The sequence below is a fragment of the Ranitomeya imitator genome, chromosome 1, assembly GCF_032444005.1.
Source record: "Ranitomeya imitator isolate aRanImi1 chromosome 1, aRanImi1.pri, whole genome shotgun sequence".
In the NCBI taxonomy this organism is placed as follows: domain Eukaryota; kingdom Metazoa; phylum Chordata; class Amphibia; order Anura; family Dendrobatidae; genus Ranitomeya; species Ranitomeya imitator.
In genome coordinates, this window is record NC_091282.1 from 920,434,640 (window position 1) to 920,446,770 (window position 12,131).

The 12,131-nt window shown below is 39.9% G+C and overlaps 1 protein-coding gene across 2 annotated transcripts in view; it reads right to left on the reverse strand.

Annotated features, from left to right (window-relative positions):
• SNCA (synuclein alpha) overlaps positions 1-12,131 on the reverse strand; it is a 187,340-nt gene that overhangs the window by 46,948 nt on the left and 128,261 nt on the right. For both annotated transcript variants that reach the window (XM_069743566.1, XM_069743567.1), the window contains exon 5: positions 5,294-5,377. In XM_069743566.1, coding sequence (XP_069599667.1) covers positions 5,294-5,377 — 84 coding nt within the window. The remainder of the gene's footprint in view (positions 1-5,293; positions 5,378-12,131) is intronic.

The window sequence follows — 12,131 nt, forward strand, 5'->3', positions numbered from 1 at the left end:
TACTTTGGGGTTTCCTTCTAAATTTCCGAGTTACATGATTCAGATGAAACTCCCGAGACAGTAGAGTAACTTTTGACTCCGTCTGGCTTCTGTTCATTGGTTTTCTTCTGTTCAGAAGTGCACAAAACTATGTCGGACCGTGCTTTTATGCACGCCAGAAAAGACAGACAGTGCTGGATTACAGGCCTGGCAGCATCTACAGTGACTCCATCTGTCTCATTATAGAGATTCTTCTGTCAGGGTATCAATCATTGCAATGCACAAGCATTGCAATGGCTTATAACGGTCAGTGCTGCACTGACAGAAGTCTCTGAGACCGTGCTCTGTGAATGGTCTGAGGGGTCTGCCATAGCTTGGTGACCCTGATGTCAGCATGGCAATGATGGGGTTCCCGTGATGACATCGCAGGGGTGCCGATCAGAGTGAAGATTGGACTCCCTTTCTCTGCATGCCTGCGAAATGCATTTAGGAGGTTAAAGTGCTGAGAGCGATGCGGGCACCACTACTGCACTGAGTGACGGTGTCAGCTGTCAGAATCTGCTGATTCCTGGCGGCGATCGCGCGCACAGCTCTTGCGTGTTCAAAATTGCATGGACATACTCAGTACATCTAAGTTCGGTAAGTACCAGCCGACCAATAGGTTCTGAGTATGTCCAAGGTTGTGAAGGGGTTAAAAATGGTTGCTAATGCTTACACTTTTTATTTACATTTTTCTGATATTCTGGAATACAGTTAGAACTCCCTAAATTCATCTCTTTAACACGTAAAAAAACGCAGATGTTTTCAACTTTTAGGATGCTGGTGTTTACTTGTCATTGCATCACTGTATTATGAATGCCATTTTGTACGTTTTTTTCATTCTGCCCTCAAAAAACAAACAGATATAACACTATTTTGTTGATCAATTTGATTAAGACAAAACCAAATTTATATTTTTTTATGCTTTATTACTTAAAAATCCCCACAATTTTTTTTTTTTACATTGCCATAGCTTGAGATTGAGGTCATCAATGGGGTAACAGAGGAAGCTTCTTGTCTTGGAGTAGAAAATTAGGCGAGGGTGCCTAAGTGTTTCAACATCCAGGATCAGAGTAATCTCTTCCAGCAGTAGTCTGGAGATGAGAATATTCTTTTAAAACATAATCTAGGATACATGAGGACTAAAAATGAGAAGCGCTACTATAGAAAAAGGCAATATCTTGAGAAGTAGTCAAAACCTCTAAGGCTACGTTCACATTAGCGTTATGTCGGGCGCAGCCACGGTGACGCATGCATCATGCGACCCTATATTTAACATTGGGGCACATGGACATGCGTTGTCTTGCGTTTTGTGACGCATGCGTCATTTTTGGTGCAAGCGTCAGGGCCAGAGGACATTTTTTTGGTGTCCAAAAGCAAGCCAAAAATGGACGAATGCGTCAAAAAACCATGCGTTTTTGCATGCATTGTGCATGCGTTGTGCGTTGCGTCGCCGATGCAACACACAACAACGCAAATGTGAACGTACCCTAAGGCTTACTAGGTTACGTTCTGACCTCATTTTCATACCAAGAGGAAATGTTTCATTGCCTTTATAACAGTATTTTGGCCAATAAAAATACTTAATGAAATGCCAGTCTTGATAAATTCGTATCTCTGTTTTGTCTTTACATCAGCAATGCTCCTGATACCTGCACTGAGCATATGCATGAGCCTAACCTTTAATTACATGTTTTGAAAATAACAAATCAATACTCTTTTCATGATACAGTGGTTGACATTTGCAATTACATGACATAATTTGCATGTGTGAGAATTTTATAGGGACAAATTCATCAAGACCATTGTTGTTCATGCCAGTCTTGATAAGGAGGAGGGCTGTAGTCAGAGGCGTATGCATCTTCATGAGTCAGGACCATCCGAAAGAGCAGAGTTCACCTCTGTGTGCGACTCATCACAAATCCTTCTCCAGCCCTTGCTGAAATAAAATTTGTAGTGTAGTGAATGCCATTACTTGTCATGAACTTGGAAAGAGGTGGTCAACACACCCTTGTCCCGCCCCAGCTCCTCCTATTTTGGAAGACGCCAGAAGTCACATTATTTAGGTACAACTCCGAGTTGGATGCACATTTTGTGACTTTTCAAAGTTTTTTTACCAGAATTCTGGCTTAAAACCTTTGATGAATGGGGCCTTATGGTTATCATATAAAAAGCAAAAAATGGAAACTCCGCAGAGAGCTGTAGCACATAAAGTAGCATGTTAAAGGGAATTTGCCAGCTGATTCATACTGTCCAGACCACAGCCACAGTATATTTTTTTGTAACATGCTTCAGTCGGCTTTTCCTAGGTGATTGACAGGTCTTTTGTTATGGAAGGTCAAATTGCAATGTCTCTCAAATGCTGGAGTGTTTAAGAGTTAAACATACCTACTTGAAGTCATGCAGCCAGGCTCCGATCCATGCTGCCAATGGATTGGGAAGCATGATTCAGCTAACAGGTTCCCTATAATGCTTTTCAGTCAAGCAAAGTGGCTAGTGAATAAAATCCAAAAATCCTCGCAGCTTATTAGTATTTCAAACTTTTGTAAAGATTTGTTAGCGAATAGGGGAATGTACACAGAAAGGACCATCAGACATTTTAGCCATATCATGAATAAATCTCAAAGTCTTTCAGTTTGCCTGTGGTTGATGTACAGCCAAATCAGTAGTTCTGAAGAAAAGTAACATCAAACATCCCATTTGTCACACCATTTATTCTTCCTTACTCGATGCTTTTTGTGGTATGCATATATTACCATAGTAACATCTAGAGATACAATATGTATGATAACATTTATCCTGATAGATTTATTACATATCACCGCTGATTATTCTCAAAGCAAGAATATGAATATGCTGTATAAAACAAACACACGTTTTAATAATTTGGGATGCTGCACATGATGAAACAATGAGTGAGCACGCCATGAAAAATCAAGTGGATGAAAGGAGTACATGAAATGCTAGGTTCCTACACATACAGTGCTCTATGCTGAGCACTACGTCAGGATTTTTGTAAGAAACCTCAAAAAATAGGATTAAGATGAAGCTGACTGAGTCATTGGGGACACTGTCTGGCTCCATCCTTTTAGTATTCGTCTTTTTCCAAAATACACAAAAACATGGTGGATCACATTTTTGTCCATGTCTAATAAAGCCGAACACTTCTAGGAGAAAGGCTGGACAAAAATGTCAAAAGTGACTTCGTCGGTTTCATTAAAGCGAACGGCTTCATCAGGGTTTTCCGTTGGAACCCTGATTTTCAGGGAATCTGATAACAATAATAAAGCATACATTCCTATATTTTTTCAGGTAAGCAGTATCCAAAGTAGTTGAAATGGATTCAGACAACATGGATTAAGAACATACCATATAGTTATATTGTATTAACGTGTCATAATAATAGACAATAAGTAGATAACAGTGGTGAGCGAATTTGCTCGAACAAGGCCTTATCCGATCATGCTTGTGTGCTAACCAATTATCTTCTGTGTGCTTGAAAAACAGAGTCCCCACGGCTGCATGTCTTGCAGATGTTTCACAGCTGCAAAACACATGCTTCAATTGCCTGTTTATTAGGCAATCCATGCATCTGTTGCAGCTATCGAACAGACGCAAGACTCAAACCTATTTTTCAAGCACACCAAAGACACTTGGTTAGCACATGAGCATGCTGAGATAATGTCTTATCCGAGCACATTCGCTAATCACTTGTAACTAACAGTACATGGTCAGTTGATCAGACAATGCCTAAAAACTACATACACACTACATCCATACCCCTTACGCTAACATACTCAGCGAATAATGCAATAACCAACTAAGCATTCACTACTACGGAATCTGGAGAAATCTGGAGAAATTTATCACAGGTCTTCTTGAGTAGTTGATTTTTACATGGACAAGACTAAAACCACCAAATTTGCTCATTAAGAAACAAATGGGCTCTTTGGGGGTCTTTCAGTTAAGAAGGATAGACTGGTGGAGATCAATAAATATAATCAATTGATAATTCTGTGGAATTTAGAATGGATCAGATCACATCAACTACCAATCCAGGAATGGTGTTTATTGGGGAGCGTACCCCTTGGAATCCCACATTTGTATTTAGATAGTAAACAACAAAAGACTAGCTTGTTTGCTAGGCTTCAAACACTGAGGATATGGTAGCCATAACTTTTTTATTTCAGTTTAGTTCCTTATTTGATTAAGAAAATCCATTACAGTTAAACTACTTATATTGGGACATAGATACTAGGAGATTCTGAGTTTTTTTTAATAAAAATATATCTTTTACTGAATCTAAAAGTTTTTATATAAACAAGACAATAAATACATAAATTGAACAATCTATCATTAGTATGGACAAGGTTGTGTGATCCTATTAGATGACAGCGCAAACGTGATCGCTAGTCAAGACTGAGACATATGACAAGTTTTAAAACATTTACCGCTAGTTGGAGAAACAAAAGTGTGCTCGCATTTCAAACATATGTCGTATTACAAGAATTGTTGCCTCCAACTAACCTCCCAACATAGGTAAAGTGTCACATGTAAGATGTATCACAACATTACATTTGTGCGCGTTAAAAGGTTAATTACGCATGATGTAACAGCTCAGTCTGACAGGTGACCACTCTCCCCGACGCGCGTTTCGCGAAAATGATTCTCGTTTCCTCAAGGGGCGCTTGAGGAAGCGAGAATTATTCTCGCGATACGCGCGTCGGGGAGAGTGGTCGCCTGTCAGACTGAGCTGTTACATCATGGGTAATTAACCTTTTAACGCGTACAAATGATACATCTTACATGTGACACTTTACCTATGTTGGGAGGTTAGTTGGAGGCAACAATTCTTGTAATACGACATATGTTTGAAATGCGAGCACACTTTTGTTTCTCCAACTAGCAGTAAATGTTTTAAAACTTGTCATATGTCTCAGTCTTGACTAGCGATCACGTTTGCGCTGTCATCTAATAGGATTACACAACCTTGTCCATACTAATGATAGATTGTTCAATTTATGTATTTATTGTCTTGTTTATATAAAAACTTTTAGATTCAATAAAAGATATATTTTTATACAAAAAAGCTCAGAATCTCCTAGTATCTATATTTATCTTGAGTTTGTATAGATTAACCTAAAGAAAGATATAGATTTTTTTATTTTTTTATTTTGTTATATTGTGCTGGTTTCTTTATATATGTATATTGGGACATGTGAAGGCAACCATTCAGATTCATTGAAAGATCTAAATAAAAATATAAAGCAATTACCTGGGGGGGAATTTCATATGTTTCATCTGGGTTCATATTGTTGGTGTGCTCTAAAATCCCCTCTTGGCCAAATCCTTCTTCATTCTAAAATAGAAAAAAAAATAATGATTTATAGAACAATATAAAGTTTGAAAAACCCACAGTGTGCTGGCAATGGTATGAAACATTAAAAACTGGAGCATACAATATCATAAAGTCTTTTACAGTGGTGAGATATAGCTATGAAAGGAACAGAAATAAAACATGGGAAATCTTTGATGTATTTTAGGTTTTTAACACAGCTGTCAACCAGCCTAGACTAAACAAGCCAAGAGCTCACTAGTTATATTTTTCAGAAAGGATTTACTGGTAAGTGTTAATTTCCATATTTATAATGCTGCTTAAACAAAGGCTTAAACAGGGCAACATATTTATTGGTCTATTAATACAGTATATTTGATCTACAAAATTGCTCCACAACAAAAGTATACATTTCCAAATCAATTTGCATAAAATATTCATCACATCTGACAAACTTGTATGAAGCCAGTAATGTATCATAATGTTCTAAGCAATGGATGTAACATTTCTGTGTCATACTTTCGTAAGTCTCTAAAAATGGCAGATTATCCTTAACCCCTTCACCCCAAAGCCTGTTTTCACCTAAGTGACAGGGCCAATTTTTACAATTCTGACCACTGTCACTTTATGAGGTCATAACTCTGAAACGCTTCAACGGATCCTGGTGATTCTGACACTGTTTTCTCGTGACATATTGTACTTCATGATAGTGGTAAAACTTCTTCGATATGACTTGCATTTATTTGTGAAAAAAACAAAAATTTGTCGGAAATTATGAAAATTTAGCAATTTTCAAACTCTTAGTGTTTATGCCCTTAAATTAGAGAGTTATATCACATAATATAGTTAATAAACAACATTTCCCACATGTCTGCTTTACATCAGCACAATTTTGGAAACATAACTTTTTTTTGTTAGGACGTTATAAGGGTTAAAAGTTGACCAGCGATTTCTCATTTTTGCAACAAAATTTGCAAAACCATTTTTTTACGGACCACCTCACACTTGAAGTGACTTTGAGGGGTCTATATGACAGAAAATGCCCAAAAGTGACACCATTCTAAAAACTGCACCCCTCAAGGTACTCAAAACCACATTCAAAAAGTTTATTAACCCTTCAGGTGCTTCACAGGAATTTTTTGAATGTTTAAAAAAATTGAACATTTAACTTTTTTTTCACAAAATTTTTACTTCAGGTCCAATTTGTTTCATTTTACCAAGGGTAACAGGAGAAATTGGACCACAAAATTCGTTGTACAATTTGTCCTGAGTACGCCGATACCCCATATGTGGGGGTAAACCACTGTTTGGGCACATGGCAGAGCTCGGAAGGGAAGGAGCGCCATTTGACTTTTCAATGCAAGATTTGCTGGAATTGAGATCGGAGCCCATGTCACGATTGGAGAGCCCCTGATGTGCCTAAACAGTGGAAACCCCCACAAGTGACACCATTTTGGAAAGTAGACCCCCTAAGGAACTAATCTAGATGTGTGGTGAGCACTTTGAACCTCCAAGTGCTTCACAGAAGTTTATAATGTAGAGCCGTAAAAAAAAATTTTTTATTAATTTTCACAAAAAATGATCTTTTTGCCCCAAATGTTCTATTTTCCCAAGGGTAAAAGGATAAATTGGACCCCAAAAGTTGTTGTGCAATTTGTCCTGAGTACGTCGATACTTCATATATGGGGATAAACCACTGTTTGAGCGCATGGCAGAGCTCGGAAGGGAAGGAGTGCCATTTGACTTTTCAATGCAAAATTGGCTGGAATTGAGATCGGACGCCATGTCGCATTTGGAGAGCCCCTGATGTGCCTTAACAGGGGAAACCCCCCACAAGTGACCCCATTTTGGAAAGAAGACCCCCTAAGGAACTTATCTAGATGTGTGGTGAGCACTTTTAACCCCCAATTGTTTCACTAAAGTTTAGAATGTAGCATTGTGAAAATTAAAAAATCATTATTTCTTTCCACAAAATTATGTTTTAGCCCGCAATTTTTTTTTCCCAAGGGTAACAGGAGAAATTGGACCCCAAAAGTTTTTGTCCAACTTGTCCTGAGAACGCTGATACCCCATATGTTGGGGGGAACCACTGTTTGGGTGCACGGCAGAGCTCGGAAGGGAAGGAGCGCCATTTGAAATGCAGACTTAGATGGATTGGTCTGTAGGCGTCATGTTGCATTTGCAGAGCCCCTGATGTACCTAAACAGTAGAAACCCCCCACAAGTGACCCCATATTGGAAACTAGACCCCCCAAGGAACTTATCTAGATGTGTTGTGAGAGCTTTGAACCAACAAGTGTTTCACTACAGTTTATAACGCAGAGCCGTGAAAATAAAAAATATTTTTTTTTCCACGAAAATGATATTTTATCCCCTATGTTTTTATTTTCCCAAGGGTAACAGGACAAATTGGACCCCAAAAGTTGTTGTCCAACTTGTCCTGAGAACGCTGATACCCCATATGTTGGGGGGAACCACTGTTTGGGTGCACGGCAGAGCTCGGAAGGGAAGGAGCGCCATTTGAAATGCAGACTTAGATGGATTGGTCTGTAGGCGTCATGTTGCATTTGCAGAGCCCCTGATGTACCTAAACAGTAGAAACCCCCCACAAGTGACCCCATATTGGAAACTAGACCCCCCAGGGAACTTATCTAGATGTGTTGTGAGAGCTTTGAACCAACAAGTGTTTCACTACAGTTTATAACGCAGAGCCGTGAAAATAAAAAATATTTTTTTTCCGCGAAAATGATATTTTATCCCCTATGTTTTTATTTTCCCAAGGGTAACAGGACAAATTGGACCCCAAAAGTTGTTGTCCAACTTGTCCTGAGAACGCTGATACCCCATATGTTGGGGGGAACCACTGTTTGGGTGCACGGCAGAGCTCGAAAGGGAAGGAGCGCCATTTGAAATGCAGACTTAGATGGATTGGTCTGCAGGCGTCATGTTGCATTTGCAGAGCCCCTGATGTACCTAAACAGTAGAAACCCCCCACAAGTGACCCCATATTGGAAACTAGACCCCCAAAGGAACTTATCTAGATGTGTTGTGAGAGCTTTGAACCAACAAGTGTTTAATTACAGTTTATAACGCAGAGCTGTGAAAATAAAAAATATTTTATTTTCCACGAAAATGATATTTTATCCCCTATGTTTTTATTTTCCCAAGGGTAACAGGACAAATTGGACCCCAAAAGTTGTTGTCCAACTTGTCCTGAGAACGCTGATACCCCATATGTTGGGGGGAACCACTGTTTGGGCACACAGGAGAACTCGGAAGGGAAGGAGCCCTGTTTTACTTTTTCAAAGCAGAATTGGCTGGAATTGAGATCGGACGCCATGTCGCGTTTGGAGAGCCCCTGATGTGCCTAAACAGTGGAAACCCCCAATTATAACTGAAACCCATACCCCAACCCTAATCCTAGCCCTAACCCTAACCCTAGCCCTAGCCCTAACCCTAGCCCTAACCCTAGCCCTAACCCTAGCCCTAACCCTAGCCCTAGCCCTAACCCTAGCCCTAACCCTAGCACGAATGGGAAAATGGAAATAAATACATTTTTTTACATTTTATTATTTTTCCCTAACTAAGGGGGTGATGAAGGGGGGTTTGATTTACTTTTATAGCGTTTTTTTGGCGGATTTTTATGATTGGCAGCTGTCACACACTAAAAGACGCTTTTTATTGCAAAAAATAGTTTTTGCATCACCACATTTTGAGAGCTATAATTTATCCATATTTTGGCCCACAGAGTCATATGAGGTCTTGTTTTTTGCGGGACGAGTTGACGTTTTTATTGGTATCATTTTCGGGCAGATGACATTTTTTGATCGCTTTTTATTCCGATTTTTGGGAGGCGGAATGAACAAAAACCAGCAATTCCTGAATTTCTTTTAGGGGGGGCGTTTATACCGTTCCACGTGTGGTAAAATGGATAAAGCAGTTTTATTCTTCGGGTCAGTACGATTACAGCGATACCTCATTTATGTAATTTTTTTTATGTTTTGGCGCTTTTACACAATAAAAACTATTTTATATAAAAAAATAATTGTTTTTGCATCGCATTATTCTGAGAGCTATAACTTTTTTATTTTTCTGCTGATGATGCTGTTTGGCAGCTTTTTTTTTGCGGGACAAGATGACGTTTTCAGCGGTACCATGGTTATTTATATCCGTCGTTTTGATCGCGTGTTATTCCACTTTTTGTTCGCCTGTATGATAATAAAGCGTTGTTTTTTGCCTTGTTTTTTTTTTGCGGTGTTCACTGAAGGGGTTAACTAGTGGGACAGTTTTATAGAGCGGGTCGTTACGGACGCGGCGATACCAAATATGTGTACATTTATTGTTTTGTGTTTTTTTTTACATAAATAAATGGATTTATTGGGAAATGTTTTTTTTTTGGGGGGGGGGATTTTTTTTATTTTTTTTTACACATTCTATTTTTTTTTTTTTTTACTTTCTAACATTGTCCCAGGGTGGGACATCTCTGTATTAGATCAGATCGTTGATCTGACACTGTGCATAGCACTCTGTCAGATCAACGATCTGACATGCAGTTTAGCTGGCTTTCCAGCGCCTGCTCTCAGCAGGCGCCGGCTAGCCAGGTCACTTCATGACCCGGAAGGAGTCCGGCGGCCATCTTGGATCCGGGGACTCCTTCCGGGTCACCGGAGCAACGCGATCTCATTGCGTTGCTCCGGTGGGAGAGCGCAGGGAGCCCCCGTCCCTGCGCGATCCCCCTCTATGCCGCTGTCACTACTGACAGCGGCATCAGAGGGGTTAAATGCCCGCGATCGGCGATAGCGCCGATCGTGGGCATTGCTGCGGGGTGTCAGCTGTCATATACAGCTGACCCCCGCACCCGATCACCGCGGCGCTCAGCGCGAGACCGCGGTGATCGGTGCGCCGTACTAGTACTGCTGCTGGCACTAATGCAGTGCCGGCAGCGCAGTACTAGTACGGCGCATGTCGCGAAGGGGTTAAACATTCTGATTTTGTTTGTTTCTCATATCAAGCAATGTATAAATGAAAAAGAGAATAATGTGTGTGATTCAGCTATATTCAGGAGGAGTTTTGAGACTCCAATTTCACATGGACTCTGATGTTTCAAGGGACTCAGATGCTCTTTTGACACATAAGACACTAGTAAATAAACAGCACATGGTAGGTGAAAGACCATGTTACAGATTCTGTACAGGTGTCCAGGAGATCCAAGTTATGCCTGGTTATGAAAGTGCTGAAAAGCTGTGTTCGCACTCTATGGGTATGTGCACACGTTGCGGATTTCCTGCGGATCTGCAGCGTTTTTTGCAGTGCAGAAACGCTGCAGATCCGCAAATGATTTACAGTAGAATGTAACTTAATGGTAAAAAAAAAATGCTGTGCCAATGGTGCAGAAAATTCCATGCGCAAACACTGCGGATTAAAAGAAGTAGCATGTTACTTCTTTTTTGCAGTTCAGCAGCGCTTTTGTACCCATTCCATTATAGAAATCCTCAAGGGTAAAAAAACGCAGCAAAAAAAAGCAAAAAATCCGCAGCAAAACCGCACAAAATCTGCACAAAAAACGCGTCAAGTCCTCACCTGCGTTTTCTGCCAAGAGATGCAGAATCTGCACCAGAAATTCCTAAGCCTAATCCGCAACGTGTGCACATAGCCTATAGCTGTGTTGTGTTTTTCACTGCGATCATGGTGAACCACAATGTTTTTCTTGGAATTTTGGAAAATGCATATGTTCTAATCTTGATTTTATAATTCACAAAACATATTTTTTAGCAGAAAATTAGGCACGAAGTAATTTATACAATACTTTTCCTGGTACCCATATCAACAGATAATGGAGCATAAAGTTTCTGCCAACCAGACCTTTGTGACATTAAACAATTTGAATATAACTACGAAAAAGTGGGTAAATGTTAGCAACCGGTACCAGTAACTACTATGGGAACTAAATCAGAAGAAACCCGCAAACACTTGCCTAGTTTTTGAAGCACGTTAGTTTAAAGGCTTATACACCTTCATAGATTTGTTTCTACTGTCCCTATGCTTGCTAAATGTAAAGTTAAGGAACTTTCCAACTTTGTTTATTTGAATGATCTGCAAAAAGTATACAAATTCACCAGAGTTCCTGCTTCTGACAGCTCACACATGGTGTTTTGCCTTTATCCCAAAAAGTTGTACTTTGGTCTCAACTGACTAGAGCTCTTTCTTCCACATGACATGTAGGGGATACAGCATGTTGAAAAATGTGCTATGGTCAGATGAGACCAAACTACAACTTATTAGGGCAAAATACAAAATTCTATGTGAGGCTGAAAACTAACACTGCATTTCACCCTGAAACCACCATTCCCACCATCAAGCATAGTGGTGGCAGCATCCTGCTGCGGGGATGCTTTTCTTCAGCAGGGACAAAGAAGCTGGTAAAAGTTAATGGGTAGTTGGATGGAGCTAAACACAGGACACTTCTAGAGGAAAACCTGATAGTGGCTGCAAATGAGTTGAGACTAGGGTGTAGGTCAAACTTCAAGCAGGGCAACAGCCCTAAGCATACTATCAGCTCTACAATAAAGTGGTTTGGATCAGAGCATATCCATGTATTTGAATTGTCTAGTCACAGTCCGGACATAAGTCCCATTGATAATCTGTGGCAAGACTTGAACATTTCTGTTTACAAATGCTCTCCAGCCAATGTCATTGAGATAGAGATGGTTTACAAAGAAGAATGGGCAAAAATGTTATCCTCTAGATGTGCAAAACTGGTAAAAAGATACTGCAAAGAC